This window comes from Pieris brassicae, chromosome 6, assembly GCF_905147105.1.
Source record: "Pieris brassicae chromosome 6, ilPieBrab1.1, whole genome shotgun sequence".
Classification (NCBI taxonomy): Eukaryota; Metazoa; Arthropoda; class Insecta; order Lepidoptera; family Pieridae; genus Pieris; species Pieris brassicae.
The window spans coordinates 6,569,855-6,588,822 of NC_059670.1; the positions used below are offsets into that span (position 1 = coordinate 6,569,855).

The window sequence follows — 18,968 nt, forward strand, 5'->3', positions numbered from 1 at the left end:
ATCGGCCCATGTACTTAAACGTATGATAATAAACTTATAATTAATATACGAAATACTGAATTATATAATTATTAGAATCAGATTGTTAACTAATAAAAATTTTGTGTAATGTGTAAATTAGCCCTAAAAGTAAGTAATCTCCCATTTTGCTGACATGTACATTAACCTGCTTTCTTATTTACAAGACCATGACGATGAAATTTTGAAAAGTCCCCATCTGTGTCCATACACTTTTCAAAATTAAAAAAAAGAGATGGCTTTTCGGACTTTGACCTTTAATAAAGCACAAACATAACATGCTAAATAATTCCAGTGTTTGAGAAGCTTTTAACGCAATTTTTGGAGATTATTTACAAGAACTCCTTAATACTGGAACGCTCCCAGTTGCGATAATAGAAAGCCCCGGTTTACTTTTGAAGGTATTCAAAACAATATTTGAAGGATCAGGAACAAACGGAGAAATGCGTAGCATAAAAAAGAAGTGAAAAAGTTTCCCTAGAAATAGACATAAATTCTCATTGACAAAGAGGTTCCAAGGCTAGCTCAAATATAGTAAATGAAATGTAAGTTTATTTAAGTAGGGCTTAATTATAGCTAATACTTTTTAATTACGCCTCCCTCGTTTTGTACTAGATTTAAGAACTCATAAATAATCATCAAGTATCGTTTGCTATAGTTTATTTTTTCATTACTGTGACAGCTAAACTTATATTTGCTTTTGTGACATTACTTTGACATAAAACACAGTCAAACTTAAAGTTCTCAGGTACAGAGACGTAGAAGCCGCTACAATAAAACAATTGCCAAAGAAACAAATGACTGCACTGAAACGCACTAAATCAGATTACGCAATACTAAATCGTTTTATTAAACCACACTAAGCACTGATCGTTCACTTAATTTTGAATCTCTTCACTTTGATGGGAACCTTGTTGGTGCAAAGTTTGAGCGCTATGGCGGCAGTCATGGCGTCTGCTGACGTCATATCCTTGCCGTCCACAGATGCTAGGAAGTCACCGCGCTGTAGGCGCCCGTCAACTTCCGCTGGTGAACCGGCAAGCTTGAAGAAAATTGGTATATACATATAAGTATCAAAATTTTAAAATTATTAATTTTATACGATAGAGTTATATACAATATGTATAAGTACAAATTATTAAAACCATATGAAACTGAACTGAATTAAGTTTTCTCTTAAAATATGTATATTACAATATAAATTTATATAATACAGAAACAAAGGGTTTCAATGGTAATTTTATAACTATAATACAAGCGCTTTCAACAGATCATCTTGCATCATATGTATATGTTACCAACAACGAAAAATACTTATATGTAATTTCATTGAAAAAAGTTACTGTAAATGCTTCACTAAATTAAGTTTTTAAATAACTAATTTTTATCATCATAATTTTAACCTCAGCATAGAAAATTGTTTTAAACTTAAATTTTACCTTCAAACTATTTTTCTGATAAAAAATAGTAAACTCACCAGTTCACCTAAGTAGACCCCCGTACCCTGGACAGGTTGTATGCACGCCAGCCCTAGAGCTTTGCCGCTCTTTTTGGTCAATTCTACATCAATCTCATCGTAGATGATTGGCTCTGGCCGATACACGTTCATTTTTAACTGGAATACATAAATATAAAATAAATAATTATACATAAAATACTCTCTAATATTATTTTTTTTTTGTTTTTATTTTGTCTTAACATACATTTATGAGAGCCCCTATTTAGCCAAGATCGTGTAATCAAAATGCTGTTTTTTTCGATGACATATGGAAACAACAGAAGGGGCGAATAATTGCGCCCATTTTCTTAACAAAGCTATAATTGAATGATTTATGTTGGCGCCTAGTAGATGGTACCGGTGACTTTACGGTATGGTGTGATGGTACGCTTTCTTCGGTTAACAAATAAGTATCGCAATACATCGAGCACAATGCTGCCAGCGTTAAATGCACACAGGGGCCAATGTTTTTTTTAATTATTTTAATTATTACGATTTAGGTTAAGAAAATTGTATATACTGTATTTGATTGTTATGTTTATATTGAGTTTTAGTTTGAAAACTTTGAAAAATAATGGAAAATGTGTTTGTATCTCTTACAATAAATTTTTGGTAGTGAAATTCACACATTTACTTAAGAAACCTAAATGTATAATTTGGAAACAATAAACTCATATCTCGCTATATGCCCTAACTTGAAATACAAACAGGACATGAGATTTAGTTTCCGAGAAATTTGTAGATAAACTTATAAAATTTAGCTCAATTGCGTGTAGGAGTCTTATATAGAACATTATACTCAATAATTACCCATTTCCAACAATATCATATACGTCTAGATCAAACTGAAAACCTCCTTTTTTAGAGTCGATTAATTACAGAACATTTCCATACCTTGGGTGCCTTCTGTTTGATGGAAAGGCAAATCCTCTCATATGTCATCTCCTTGGTGATGGTGATCCCATTGCAGTCCTTGATCTGGTCTCCGGGTCTCAACCTCCCATCTTTGGCGATGCACCCGTTCTTATAAATGTCTAGTACTACAGCCGCTGCACCCTTTTGTTTTCATGCAAAAATAAATAATTTGTTTATGGTACAAATTTTGCATGAAATATGTATATTTTTCACTAAAAACCTTGCCGGAAATAAAGAAATGTTAAGAAGTGGTACTTATGATATATAAGACATAAAATGACAATAATAACAATAGCCCTTTATTTCGATACTGTAAAAAAAGTACATATCAAATGTTTTGTTATTCTACGTTAGTAATTGTTATTTATGTTTCTTTGTGTTCTGTAGACCTCTTATGGGTAAAGGCCTACTTCTGAGCTTCCAATTTGGATCTGTTGTTATTTATTTATTAATTGTATACATGGTCTTAAATAGAAAAGAACACAGTTTCTTCAGAACAAGTTCTGTCCACCAGGACGTCGAACATATTTATATAATTAAATTATATACTAAGGCCAGTGGTATATGGTTATAATGTTATAGTGACTTATAACCGTAACATTGTAACACTGTAACATTATAAGCGTTAAACCATTAAATTTGCACGTCAAACGTCTTAAACCAATTGAAACATAGACGCTCCATAGATAACCGATACAAGAAAACTGTTCTTGACGAGAATTCTCATTCGTATACAGGCGTGTTACTATATTCGAATATGTATTAAATGACGATGATGTCTGATTAGCATAATTTTTGTTGTGCATAATTTATAATTCTTTGATTTATGTAATAATTTTTTACTTATATCAAACAATTAATTCTCCCCAGAAACCATCATCCCATCGCTTTTGTGCTCTTGCCACGTTTCTTTTCCCAGAGGACGTAAAATCCAAATATTAATTATGATAACTTATATAACAAAAGAAGGATGTCGTTTCATATCGACTTCATTTGTTTTCTTCAATGTCACTTATGTACTAAGAACACAATATTTTCACTGTTTATGAGTTTATATATGCATTGGTTACTTTAGTAGTAATAGCGTATTTAAAATTGGTTCACTGCTTTTTAGTTTATTCGTTTCAAAGATACAAAGATATTCTATTTTTAATATTAGTTTAGCTAAAAACTTACGTTAAGCAAAGTGTCGCTGCCTCCAAGTAGCAATATGCCTAACACTTCGTTGTTGGAGTTGATTTCTATCACAGTATCTTGATTGGCTCTTAGCTGAGCTGTTGCAGGATCAGCAGGTGGCTCAGCTGTATGGAGAAGTGAATTAATTATTAATAAAATTAATAATTTAATTAATAATTATTAATTAAATACCCGTATTATTTTAAATATGTGTAATAGTTTATTATTTATGTTCGTCATAGCAAGTATAAAACCAATATTAAACCATTGGCTCGGTACACACTACACTTCTATTACATTTTTTTCTTGATCCATCTTTTTTATGCACACTTCACTTAGGTTTGTTCGTCATTCACACACACACAATCACATAGACATCATCATATATTTATTATATTTCACTGTCATCATTTTAAAAGCAATTGTGTTATTTATTTTGTTAAAACATGTTAATTAAAAAAGAGCGAAGCTTCCCTGTCACAGGCCTTTGACGTACTCGGGAGGCCTCAATTTGAACTCTATGTATAAAGAAGCTAAAGCTAAATAGATAAAGATTTTTGTACCTGTAAAACTGTGTCCTAAGTAAATATCAAATAATTAAACTAAAAATTAAAGAAGCGTCATGATATAAATATAAAATGGTAGGTAGAAAAATATTTACGTTTGGCCGGAGAAGGTGCTGGCTTCGGAGCTTGACCTTCTTGGTTCGGCGTTTGACTCCCGCTGACACCTGGAATAATTTTAATCTTATTATCTCTCAGTCACACACACTGCCACACACTCAAATTAAGATTAAAAACGTTATCTTCTTATATTTTAAATTACAACCAAAAGAAACATAAAAGTGTAAACACTTCATGAATGTATATTTTTGAATAGATTTATTAAAAATAAATAATTACCGGAAGTTCCAGACTCGTCAGGATCCTTCATATTGGGACTGCAAACTGTCAGAATGACTACACCTTCTGTCTGCTTCAGCTTTGCGGCGGCCTGAAAGCATTATGGAATAAAATAATTTATTTATCTGATCAGAGACTATATATAGATGCATGATTTGTAATTTATCGCGTTTTTTTTAATGTTACAAGTTGCGTTGTATAGGTAATACCGAAACATAATAAAAAAAACCTAAAATTGTACGCGACCAGTATTGTTCTAGCGTCGAATTATGTTAAGAGTACCACGACGACAACGCTGCGCCACCACGGCAGTTAATTAGCAGGCGAATATATAGTACAATTTCTTGAGATTGAACACTGTTTAGTGACTAATGCAAGATTTATAGCAAGTCACGTATACACTGTACATCAAGTCCTACAAGTTTTGGTAATTAAAATCCGTTTCTCGAAGCAAGTAGCACTGGTAACAAGAACTCACACACTTTTGGTTACAATTTGAAGGAAAGAAAAGTCTCTTAAGTCAAACCACGAAACAAAATTTTAAAATTTGTCTTAATCGCTATATTCTGCACTCGATGTGGTGAATAACAATTATTGGTATAGGAATTCCGATATTACACCCGGATAAGTACTTTAGACTAAATATTTTTAAGAAAAACTATTTACTTCGTATTTTATTGTGAAGACAATGTCCACGCCGTGACTACCCGCAACTATCTAAATAATATTTTGAAATAAAAAAATATATTTCTTTAGGTAAAAATATTTAAATGTGCACAGTGCATTAATAGAAACTCTAACTATGTAAATATAACTGAAATCAGCATAAAACATAAAATATCATATACCTATTATTCTAAAAAAACTTACAGCATCATAACTGCAGGTTAGAAGAGACTCCCTGTTAACAGCGAGGATCATGTCACCTATATTCATACCAGCCTGAAAAATGTATTGTTATTTAAAAAAAAATACTTACACGGGTTGGTGGACGTTTTTTTATAAGAATTAATTAATAATAATATTTTTTGGCCTAATGTGTACGCCGTATCATCACCGTATGAGTACGTATTTTATGCGCACATAGAAACGATGACGTCAGAGTTGAGAGTTGCTATAAGACGCAAGGCTACATAAGAAAAATTATATCTAACTCAAAATTTATCAGTTTAACGGTACGGTTGTACGACGTACGTAACAGTTGAAAAACAGCTAAATATTGGATCTTTACTGATTAAAATCTTGATTATACTTCCAGTTATACATCTCGTAATAGAATTTCATTGTTAATCAAAACTAGTCTTGTGAGGTTTGACAAGTATGGTGTTTCGATTATTCATTCATTATTTTACTCACTTGTTCTGCTGCGCTGCCCTCTTGCAGATCGGAAATGAATATACCGCGGCCAGCCTCTGTGTGTCTGCCTTCTATGATCATTATGCCCAATCCCGATGGCCCCTAAACATTTAATAAACTTTATTTATTTGTGACATTGCAAAAATCGATACAATTAGAACATTTAAATAATAAGGAGCGCAACCGTTGGCTTTGTCGCTTTCGATGTCTCCTCAAGGCAACCATTGTAAGGAAAAAAATGTATTAGCAGGTTAATTCAGGTTTTTATTAAATACCAAAGTATTGATTTTTTTCTCTTTTTATATAATATGTATCAGAAAAATTATAAAATTAATTCAATTGTTTGGTATATCTATATTTTCTTAGCCGACGATGATTTTTAAAAAATATTTCTTGATCTAATTTTTGAAGCTGAATTTTAATTTTAAACCTTTTGTTATATGTTAAGATATAAATATATACATTACCTTCTTTATAGTGATGTCCCGGACACCTTTGTAGTTTGCGAACCGGTCGTCCGGCTGAAAAAGTAAGTTTATACATATTTTATACATATTTAAACAAAATATTTGTACAATTGATGACGTCAAAATAGTTTGTTTATATCTTTACTAAGATATATGATAACACGGCTGCTTGTAGTTGTATAGTATGGGTGGATTAACTTAATAAAATATGGGCACAAAGTTAAATAATCCAGTTTAATTACACTCTTTAACTTGAACCGACTCTTAATAGTGTAAAAGTGATTCAGTTTGATGTGAAAAAAATCCTAGTCCTCCTTTTCCTAATGGCTTCTGCAGTCATTAAATCGTCTCGTGCTCATGTTAATACAGCTTATCTGCAGCAAATATTTAAGATGATTTCTTACGAGCTATATCGTAGTACCTATGTATATGCTCTATACTCATACAATAAGCTGAGATTTAAATTACTTTTAAATTACAAGTCTCAATCAATATTTAAGAGTAATGCAGTTTACTCTTAGACATTTTCATTTTTACAGCGTCCAAGACAAGTTTTACTTGATATATGTTTCCGAATATTCTAAAACATAACTAAGAACGCATAAGTGTGGAACCCAGACAAAGAGATTCCTATCTCTGATTTATACTTGTTTTCAAAGGGGAGTAGTGTGTTGCCAGGAATAGAACAGGTTGCCAACTCAAACAACCTCCAAGTGACACAAGCTTAGCGATACGGTTAAGGTATAATAAATATATAAATGTATATTGGATAATTTTACTTTAAATATTTATGAATTAGTAAAAAATAAACAACGGAAGTATCTTACACATGACTATAAATTTTACGACTAATTAATGATCTTTTAAAGTCAATTTAATAACACGGTCTAATAAATAAAATCCGGCTTTATCTAAATTAAAATAATTTTTAAATTTCGGTACAAAAAAATCGTTTATTATCGTATTCGTATTTTCTAAGCATTTATAGACCTTCTCTATGTTAGATATAGATCCAAATGGAAATGCCCCAGTATTGAAGAAAGGCTGTGTGTGAACCCAAGACAATTATTTCATCAGGAATACATAGACTTTACATAAAGAAGCAAGAAGTCCCGCGATGAAATAGTTACGCATTTCTTGCAAATTAATTCAGTCGCAGTTAGAATAACGAAGCAATGTAATCTGCATAAAAGCATCACAACTGATTAACATCTTCCTTGATGCTTTTGAAACAACTTGTATTTTTACTGAAATATATTAAAAAACTGTGTTAAGTTATCATCGTACATTACAATCGATTTTGCAGTTCGTAACTAATCGCTCCAATGGCATGTGTTTGATAAAGTACTAAACAACGTTTGTATCAAATATTTGTGAAATGCTCCTTGGTGGCTTCGTAGAACAAAGTTTTTCCTTACAAAGATTTGATTCAGACATATCAAATCAAAATGTATGTATACATATTGGTACATTTTTGAACGTCAATATTTAAAAAAATGGAATCACACCAAGGGCGATAACTGGCAGGAAACGCTTAGCTAATCTATGGTAGCTAAGTTCATTATCAAGTTCTGTAACAGAAGTTAAATTGTTACTAACGAGTGCCAATGCTGTTAAAATAGAATGATTGATTTACATAATAGACTATTAACTTAATATTATTAAATACCCATGAATATGCCATGAGTTGGAGCGGCGCTGTAAGATTTTTCATAAAACATTTGAGGCATAATCATTATTATTGGAGTTTAAAACGTCATCGAAATTGGGTTTAACAAAACGTTATCAAAGCAGAGCTTCTGAATGTAAAAACACATGAATTCCCACGTAAGATTCGTTTTGAAATCGTTTCAATAATTTAAGTATACACTTTTAAAATTGAATCACTCATTTCTTTAAGAAAAGTACAAAAACTTTTAGATTTCTAAACCATATAGAATCTATTAATAGTTGTTAATCCATTTATTGTATATAAGCATTTGCATCGTTATCATTTAATGTAAATAATGTTGATTTCTTACCTTTTTCTTTTTTAATGAAAATGTGCGTTTCCATATTGCCCTAAACAACGCGACTGGTTTATAATAATGTTCTGGATCCAAGCGTTCGTTCATTACAGTCATTTTACACTTCACTAAACATCACTCTACGTTTTCCACTTCACTTTAAATTGTTTATCCATTTGTCTATTTTTCATACATTAACTAAAGATTCAAAACATATAACTGTTGTTATAGCGAAAATTTAAATCAATATTTTTATGAGAGTTGATGATTTCTATAGGTTCTACTATAGGGCCGGTGAACCAACAAATAACTTACTTTAGTTACCCTTGCTAAAGTTAAGCGCGCCGCAAATAACTAAAAAATATTTTGTCCTTAAGTCTCTCGTTTTAAGAGTAACATGAAAGAGCAAGGGCAAAGGCAAAACGGAAATTAGCAAAACATATTTTGACTAATTGAGGTTTAAAGAACATCGCTGAAGAAGGCCGTATTTATAAATACGTAACTAGCTACACGACTAGTAGGTACACGTTTTAACAGTCGATAGCTCTATAACTCACAGCTATATATCTCTCATGAATATTGGTCGATTTATAATTTGACCATCGGTAAATGGCCTAAAAGTTATGATCCTAGTTTACTAATTCATTAAACAATGAAGAAATGGCGCGAGATTCTATTTTTAACATTTTAAATACGATACTATCTATTCAAACTTATCAATATTCGAAATTTGAAAAGCTATTCTGGCTAAAGTCGTCCACTGTAACGCCTTACATGAGACTTTTTTTAAAAGTGAACGCTCTAATGTAGTCTACTTTAATATAAACAGTGCCTGTATGACGTATTACTAGCGGTGGTAAAAGCCATTGATAAATCTGTTTACACAACTCGAGTTACTAAGTGCAATATAAAAGGTGCTCTGATAGCCCTACTTAAAGATAATTTACTGCACAGAACATTTTATAATTATACTTATCCAAGTTTTTAATTGTGGTTCTATTATGTTACTGAGATATACAGTTTAAGACATTAAAGAAAATTTGGAATTTTACAAAATAAAGTTGTCATCGATCGATAAATTGAGTAAATAAAAATATTTTTGTAATTATAATAAAGAGGAAAGATTTGTATGTTTGTATGTAAGCAACGAATTAACTCAAAAACTACTTGACCGACTTCAAGAATTTCTTTGATCATAAGAATGTTCGATTTCCCGCTGTGCACCAATGGACTCTCTGTCTATATGCCCATTTAACATTCGCTGAAATGGTGAAGAAAAACATTGAGAGAAAACCGGCTTGCCCTAGACCCAAAAGTCGACGGCGAGTGTGACACAGGCTGATCACATACTTTGAACTACAGATACAGTATCTGAGGCCCAGACCTAAAAAGGTTGTAGCGCCACAGATTTATTTTTATTTGATATTGGAATGCTATAGTATCTCTGAGTAGGTGTATATAACAGAACACATAATGCTATAACAGAAAAATAAAAAAAAATGATGTGAAGCCAGGGCTGATCTATAACTAGTAATTTATAAAAGTTGTTTGACTGAATTAAAAGTAATGACCTTGTGCGTATAATATCAATTTAGTAAATTAATAAATCACTCAATGAGCTAAATGAGTTGCGATTATAGTCTATAAGATATTACATAATATTTTGTAAAGTTACCATTTAGTTAAATTTTAAATTTGCGTTTTTATTTTTGCTGTATTTGTTCCTTGTTTTTAAGTGTTTTTTCCTCGCTTGCTTGTAATTTCTATGTTCCAAAATAATTTATGTGTATGAGTGTAATTTGTTACGTCATACCGTCAGGTAGTTTAAGCATGCATGTTGTTTTAGAACTTATAGATAAAATAATTGTGTATAATATAAAATATAAGAAAAAATCATTTATATAAATGAAAATCACGTTAGGTTAGGAAAATATAGGCCATACATGAAATTTGATTTAGATCTTTTTGTTCCATATTCCATGGTCTATCTATAAAAATACTATAAAAAACAGATTGAATAATTTTGGAAATTTTATCAATTGGAGTCCTAAAAACAAAGAGTGGTTAAGTGTAATAAAAATTTTTTTACTAAAAATAAAATATATTTTTAAATACCGCCATAACGTATTCTACACGCATTTATCATCCATTCATTACGACACACTGAATATATATTACAAAATAATAAAAAATGGAAAAAAAAATTGTAACACCTTAATATTGTGAGTCAAATTTATGGCGTTAAGCATGCTATGGAACTGGCGATTTTAGTTAAAGGATCTAAAAAATTAAGTGCAAATGTATTTATAAGGAATAAACAAATTTCATATAATTTAAAACTGGGTATAGTTGCAACTACATTCCTCGACGTTGCTAGATTTAGAAAAAACATAAATAAAAGTATAATTGACTCATTGGGGTCTTTAATTATTATTTGTATAATTAATAGAAAACACAGCAATAGTAGTTGCGTTGATTATGATTTCTTTTGTCCTTAAAATAAAATATTTTATTCATGTAAGTTTATTGAACTATGTTAATCATGCATTTACATATAAGGTAATGTATATATATATATAGAATAAGGTTGATAAAAAATGTATTTTTTACAAGTCTTCAGATATAGTTATATGTATTTTTTAATTAAAAAAAATATAGATCTAATTAATTTGATCTCAACCTGTATTTAAATCAATATTATACTAATTAAATAGACTTTAAATTCTAATTCTAATTAATGACCAATTATAACATGTTTGCGAATTAAGATACTCTTCTATACGACCTTAAGAACTTGCTAATGAACGCTAAAATTAAAGATACAATTATTTTAAATGAGTCATATTATATGATCGCATCTAACTTCGAATTAATTACATTTCCTATTAAAACATTCAAAGACTACGTGAAAAGTATTTCTTAATTTTATTACGAGTCTTTTGAATTCTCGTCAGATTTAATTTAGAGTTAAATTTAACTAATGATGACTGACCCTTAAAAATATGATTGCATGTATAATTTGGACTTGAATTGGGGACATGAGAAATAGTTAATACATAAGATATAATATATAAAACTCCGTCGTGGTTAAATCGTTACAATTCAAATATAAAACTAAATTAAAGATAAGATTGAATCTTATATTCGTGTATTTATTATTATCAGAAATGTTTACATAGACAACTCATCAATATTCTTAAAATGTGCATTAATCAATATTTCAGTGGAATTTAATCTTAAAATTTCATTTTTAAAATTATAAATGTATCCTCATTCACTTGCTTTCTAGTTTAATCTTAATTCGTCAAACACGAATAAGGTGTTTTAAAGTAATAAATTTAAATGTGATACTAATTAACAGACAATATAATCATGAATATATTTAATATTTATCTGATGAATTAATAAGTAAAACTATAAATAATTCAGGCTCTAGCTTAATTAAATCGATCCGAGGCACCGTGTCATTAATGTATTATATTTTTTTGGGAATACCGCGATAATTTATTTGCTAAGACTTATAACTTATCTACATAATTTACCAGTTTAATATTAACATAAGTCTAGACAATTATTTCCTTAAACTATTTTCTGCACATAACGTGGGAAAAACTATGAAAATAACTGTACTATGAAATTGTAATTGGAAAGAAATGTTACTTTAAATTTTGTGTTAAAACACTTAAACCAAATCGAATAAACAATTGTTAAATTCTTTGTCTCAACGTTTTTTCTTATGTAACGGTAAATTGACTTGTTATCGTAGTAGAAAAATAACTCTAAGGAAACGCTTCTTCGCCATATTTGGAAACTTAGGCATGAACATCGTATAGAGTCATGTAGACACTGTATGGATGCGTTTGGGGATTACTTGTCATGGTCGCATGGTCGTACCGAAATGCATATAGATTGTTAGACAGTTTGATTGTTAGGATATGTTTCACGTTGTATGTAATTCGTCTTGATAACGAAATTCATAAAGCGTAGGTGGTTTTTTAACTAAAATATCAGTATTATTTGTGTAATTTTAAGTAAATAAATATAAATATATTTATAAAGCAAGACATACTTCAATAAGGTATTTAGCTTTTTCAATACTGAATCGCTACCTACTGTATGGTTTATAAATAAACAATAATAGGTTTATTTTTAAAAACCCAAGGATGAAGTTAATTCTATGTTATTTTTAGTCAAGAGTCTATGGACAAGAATTGATGTTATGATTTTTTTCAAGTTCTTAATGATGTTGATTATGATTATATGAAAAATATTGGGCCTATAAAATAATTGTTGGCCAAAAAGGTTTCATATAGAAACACAAAATATTGTTAGATCAGTGAACGTTTTGGTTTAAATGTGTTTTTGGTAGAATGGCGCTAATAACACTGAATGCATCAATGTTATACATACACGATGAAAATAAAAATAAAAATTCTTGAATGAGCTATCTTTATACCAACGAATATCACATTACCGATGTTACATTACATCAAGTTTAAAAGTGTCAACAAATCACTAATAACCACTTTATACACTTTGCACTAAACGTATACACACATAGCAGAGCGTCTCATTACTAAGTACCTACATATATATTTGTACGACATTGCTAAAAGTAAGATAACATAAAGATTTAACTTAATTTATTACATAAATCAATTTAAAATAACATTCAATTGTCAACACTATATTGTTACGATAAAGTGTAAATTCGCTAAAACGCAAAATATCACATACAACGCTTTTCACACACGCGCCAAGATAAACACTAAAAGTATGAGTGTTGTTGTAAATTAAGTTTTATCTCATACATATAAAGTTTAAATTAAATCCTTCTATGACGTAGGAAAATTGTATGGAAATCAGCAGCGTTTTAATAAATGTAACCGATAGAGAAGGAAGATAACGTTTAATATAGAAAAGAGCGAGAGGTTGACAAGGTCAGCGTATTAGTATGAGATCCTATGGTATAAACAGATAATCTTAATTCAGCTACTGTGGAATTAGAATGGATTAATTATAACCAATATCTTATTAATAGATACAAATATGTTTACTAGAAAGTTATTTATATTAATTTACATATTGTTAATAATTCTTGTGAAAAATACATTTTCAGTAGAGCAAACTTTTTTTGTTGTATGTATGACGGCTTATTATTAGATGTATGATGTCGCGGTAGTCCAAAACATAAATTGCTCAATGACTACAAATATTAGAAGATATAAAGTCATAATAATAAATTTTATTGCTTTAATTAATTTTGAATAAAAAGTTTATATTATTAAATCTTTTGTGGCCTACTAAAAATGTAGAGCAAAAGTTAAAGCTGTGGTATTTGCTTAACATAATTGATCCAAATAATTTATATAAATTAATGATGAGTATAATTAAGAATATTTCTTTATTTTTGAAGTTTTTCAAAACGGATATCTAAGCTGTATGTCGACATCCGGATGTCGATCGCTCACATCGTGAAAATTTTTTTCGGCGGCGGGACGTGACGACCCATCGGCAACTGGTGACCTATAATAGAGGTTATTTTCCCAGTGCAATCAGTCAACCTTTTCCTAGTGGCAGTGTTGTCTTCAAGCTTCAGCCAAATGGGCTTCCACAACCTGGGCAGTACAACTGTATCTCTCAGAGAAGCGGCGTGAAGTGATGCCTTATTGTTCTCGGGTTTCACGAGAGAGATTCCCGGAGTTAGCAAGCAACACTAAGTGTTTTGCCACCAAACCCGAACACCGAACCCCAAGAAGACACAAGTCTTTGTGTTTTCCGCTTAAAAAGTCTCTTGCTACCCTCAGTCGCTACAGTCACTTTCCTTAAAGCTTCATCGTAATCATTATACATTCATCGGAATACTGGGCGTTGACATTTCAAATTTACGAAGCCTCGAAAAAGCTTGATGTGCTCAGCAAGGCCAGATGGTACTTCACTCCGAGCCACCGCTTACAATTCTATGAAGCACAAATTTGGCCCCACATAAAGTACTGTGCTGACCTGGAGTGAGAGCTTACCTTAATATGAGATGATGATGAGGGACGTATAAAGCATCACAATTTAAGAGCCTTTAAGTTGGCAAACAATATTTAGCCCCATAGCAATAATGACCAAACAATTTCCTCTGTTGGAAAATACTATTTGGCTGATTATTTTATTTTAATTTTAGATCCAGTCAAGCATATGCAATTTACGAAAAGACAGAGAGTTATGGCGTCTCTTCAGAAATTGTCACTAGAATTTCAGAAATTCAGGCGTTATATGCCTAAATATATAATTTAGGCATATAACGTAAACTAATTGGCGATCTTCGAGGACTTTTCGCGAAGATATATAACATAAATTATACCAAACTTGGCTTAAAAAACCCTTTTATATGTCCTAGTATATTACATTTGTCCACTTTGTTCCTACAAATAATAATAAAAAATGTATTATTTGTATCTACGAGCTAATAATTATATGTTATACTAATATTTGTCATATAAATAGGTATTTTCGTTGACAAGAATATGATAAATGTGTGTTAAGTATTTGAGCGATTTGATGACATTGCAGAAACCATAATATATTAATATCCTTGGCAAAGCTTTGCAAAATTTGTAAGGCGTTTCAGAAATAATTATTATAATTATGTCATGAGAATCTAGTATGAAAAATGTATGATAGCACCACCAGATGCCGGATTGCAACTGAAAGATTATAAGTAAAGTATGCCTATCACAAAACCATGTTGCAGTCATCTATAAATTACGATATAAAGTTCTTCTCACAATAATAATATCGGTTACAACTAAGATAAAAAGACTCACCTCTTCTTCGAGCGCTGTTGGGAACTGCGTAAGTGGTTTTACAGCTACATCTTCTAAAGCAGCTTTGCGTCTATATAAAATATTATATTAATAGATAATGCGTTTGTGCGTATTTCATCAGACTTAATTCAAAAAACTCATATAGATTTTCTTCTATATTTTTGAACTATAGGACTTTTGGATTTTTAAAAAAATTAACAACATATGCCGCTAGCCGTTTACGGATACACCGCTTGTTGAGATGACAACTTGATTTCTACATTATCAATAAATAAGTTTTTGATTGACGTGACTTACTTTCATAATAAAACACACATCGTTATCTACGCTAAATTTAGCGAATATTTTTATAACAAATCTAATATGTACTCAACAATCTGAATCGCGAGGTAAGCCATTATTTTCTACAAGCGCGAGCTCTTTTCAAACCAGAAATGCAATCTTTCAATGAGCACCGCTCGGGAGCTTTGTATTCAACGTTTGAATACCCTCTCATTACAAGATTATCGGATCCTATAGGATACCGGCTAGAGTTGTTTGAACATCTTATACAGTATTTTGAATAAGTATCGATTGAGAGGAAGTAATGTAGTGGCACTAAGCCACCTATTAGCTACAGTAGATAACCTCAAAGACTTAATTCACTTGCAGACATAGATTTAAAAAATCTGGGTTCGAAAGAAACAAACGGTGTTGGTAAAATATAACAGGAACGCAGGCAGAATGGAGTCTACTAAACTTGTATGGTGTACCCTAATAACTTAACTTCTAGTTAACGTAATCTATATCCAATAAGTCGCCCATGTATTATTTATTATAATGTTTGTTTTCTAACACGTTCTCTGTAGATATAAGAGTTACTCGAAGGTAACGTATGCCTGCTTTCTTTTACAGTTCATAATTGGATTTTATAAGCCAAGTTCTATGATGATAATATATATCATATAGATAATACTTGTATATGTATATAACAAAGTTTGCTCAAACTTTTATTTCACATTTAAATATTTTTGTGTTTCTTTATGTATAGCTACTTAATATACAACGATTAAATTCACTGAATTATGGATTATAAAAAAAAACATCTTATAATCATACATTTCACAAGACTATATGTGTGATAATTACCTCAAGAGGATGAATTTGTAAACAGGTCCAAGAAGTCCCTTTATAATAGCTGAAGCGTTGAGGTGACATCTTCCGTGTAGAACTAGGCCGTTAACCTGGAGGAAAAAATATTTTTATTATTTTATAAATATTCGTTATCTGAATATAGTAGTCAACAAAAGGTATAGATTTAATTAATGTAGTAAAGAATAATAGTAAATAATAATTAAGGTCTTGTACATAAATGATTATCTTTGATATGAGAAAATGAAATAGTGAGAGCAATAGGTATTTATTAAATTATATTATTATCAGAACAAAGCATAGTCGATTCAATATATTAAGCTGATTGTTATCTATGCTATGGTTTATCTATGCTAGAAAGTACATTTATCATAGACTAATAAACGAAATCACGGACAGTGTTACATATTATATATTTTCATCAATGAATAATGTTTCAATCAAATTGCTTCAACAAGAATAGTACCGGTTTCCGAGCCAATTTTGGATAAGGTTCTTAACTTTACTCTGAGGGATATGTTGTAGGTTAATAGCGATTTAAAATTTATTTTAAGATTAGCCTGTGTATTTTATCATTATAATTCATTTTATTGTAAGACCAAGTTTTTTTTTATAACTCCTGAGAAACAAATTATCACACTTGTCACTTGTCACGCCTGCGCTTGCTAATCCACAAATGGCGCCAAAAACAAATTAGTAAAGGAGTGTCATTCCTTTTAATCTGTATATAAATAAAAATTAGTTGTCAAGCGCAAAACTCGAAGACGGCTAACAAATTTAAGTATTATTTTTTATTTATTCCTTGAACTCTAAGGAAGATAAAAATTAAAAAAAAATATGGAAATGTAAAATTTCATATTAGAGGCGAAACATGTTCGCAGCTAGAATACTATCTGTAGTAGGCAGCTAGTGTTCAATAAAGTTCAATCAATAACATTCAGGGAGTCTCCCTTGATAGTGCAGGCTACGACACGCGTGGGTCGAATTTTACATTTTGTACGATAGTTTTACCTAATTTACTCATAAGGGTTATTGAAGGACCTTATCATAATTAAACTGTTGTCCGTGCACGGAGCGAAGGTTTATGTTCTATGTATTTTGTTTAGTAATTTATGAATAAAATCCATATCCAACACTTATTTAATTAGGCATCGCCTCCATTAGTTTATTTCATTAAGAGTTTGAAATATTATTAAACAATGTACACGCTTATTTACTTGTACCACACCTCCTATATTTGGCTTCGATCCAAACATCGTGGTTCGTGTGCATTTCTCGAGATCCGTGTTAATGTATGTGAATGCACATAATTATTCAATTGTTAGTCTTCCTTTGAACACTGAAACATTATTATATTAAAGATGGTAAATCGAAATACTGTAAGGGTTACTACTACTTTGGGAATACGTAAACGTTACTTTTAAGTTTTACGAAAATCGATTATACGATACTACCAGTACACTACGTTTTCTGTACTCTAAAAACATATGAGGTGCAGAACTTATTATATATAATTTGGACTAAAGAAAATTATTTTCGATCATAATATTATCTAGAAAATTCTTTGAAAAAGTCTAAAGTTTTTGCGCTACGTTCTACAGACAAAGTAGCAAACTCATAAATTTTATAAAGATCTGACAAGTACAGACCGTACTGAATCAACAAAAGACAGTAGACGAGTCTGAAAAATTTGGCCAATCATTCGGTCATTACTCCTGAGCCATTGAGTCATTTGTCTTATTCGCGCGTTTATTTTCATTCGCTTTGGATACATGCCAAATTATAGTCAAGGTCATTTTAGTTCATTCTGAAAAATTACCTTTACTTCCCAAAAACCATTTTGACAATTTTTTTCCATTTTGCATCTCGTTAAATACATATTATTGTTATCTTTCTCCTTATATGCACGCATATAATAATGTTGGCAATAAAAAATGTAAAAGCAGTATTTCACGTAACTTCATTAACGCACGCCTATGTGGGTAAGTTCAATTCCCATTAATATTTTCAACTCTACTCATTTACGGCTCCGCATGTGTAATATTGAGAAATCATTTTTTTTAAATTACTTTTCATTCACAACTATTTACATATTTGAGTAAGAGTAAAAAAAAGATATTCCGAACAACAAAACGTGTAAATGGCGGGAAATCCGACAGATCACGGCGCATGCGCTAAAGCGGCCACCACAGATAAGTAATAATTAGAATGTGCAATAGAGTTGGCGCGAATCTTAATGGCATTCCAATTTCTCAAAATAATATATGGAAAATTATGACACCTATCTGTTTGAATTTTGGTTGTATTTAAAGTTTTCGTTGTATTGTTACCGTTTTGATTTAATAACCTTTTTATAAAGTACGTTATTATGGGTACGTATGAACTTTGAAGTTTCTAATTCACTCGCAATTTATGCGTGAGTATGAGGGTAAATACATTATGTTTTTGCAGTCATAAATTATATTGTCTTTGAATAAAGCCTGTACTTTAGGCGCCCAACTTTTAAGATAGGAGATAACGATGTGTGCGTATCTTTGAGATACCTTTATTACATAGGCGTAATAAAAGTTAGAGGATTCTTCGAAATGTCCTACATATTCGTACACATCTGAAGTTATTCATACATATTATAACATTTTATAAAAATATTGCCAGATGTCTGTTTTAGTACTATAACATTTTCT

The 18,968-nt window shown here is 30.6% G+C and overlaps 1 protein-coding gene across 2 annotated transcripts in view; it reads right to left on the minus strand.

The window, feature by feature from the left end:
• Positions 1–661: 661 nt before the first annotated feature.
• LOC123711459 overlaps positions 662–18,968 on the minus strand; it is an 87,907-nt gene continuing 69,600 nt past the window's right edge. For both annotated transcript variants that reach the window (XM_045664062.1, XM_045664063.1), the window contains 11 exons: positions 16,282–16,376; positions 15,154–15,223; positions 6,333–6,386; positions 5,866–5,967; positions 5,380–5,451; positions 4,510–4,600; positions 4,269–4,337; positions 3,608–3,732; positions 2,411–2,572; positions 1,496–1,633; positions 662–1,060 (listed from right to left, as the gene is read on the minus strand). In XM_045664062.1, coding sequence (XP_045520018.1) covers positions 893–1,060; positions 1,496–1,633; positions 2,411–2,572; positions 3,608–3,732; positions 4,269–4,337; positions 4,510–4,600; positions 5,380–5,451; positions 5,866–5,967; positions 6,333–6,386; positions 15,154–15,223; positions 16,282–16,376 — 1,146 coding nt within the window. In that variant the 3' untranslated portion in view covers positions 662–892. The remainder of the gene's footprint in view (positions 1,061–1,495; positions 1,634–2,410; positions 2,573–3,607; positions 3,733–4,268; positions 4,338–4,509; positions 4,601–5,379; positions 5,452–5,865; positions 5,968–6,332; positions 6,387–15,153; positions 15,224–16,281; positions 16,377–18,968) is intronic.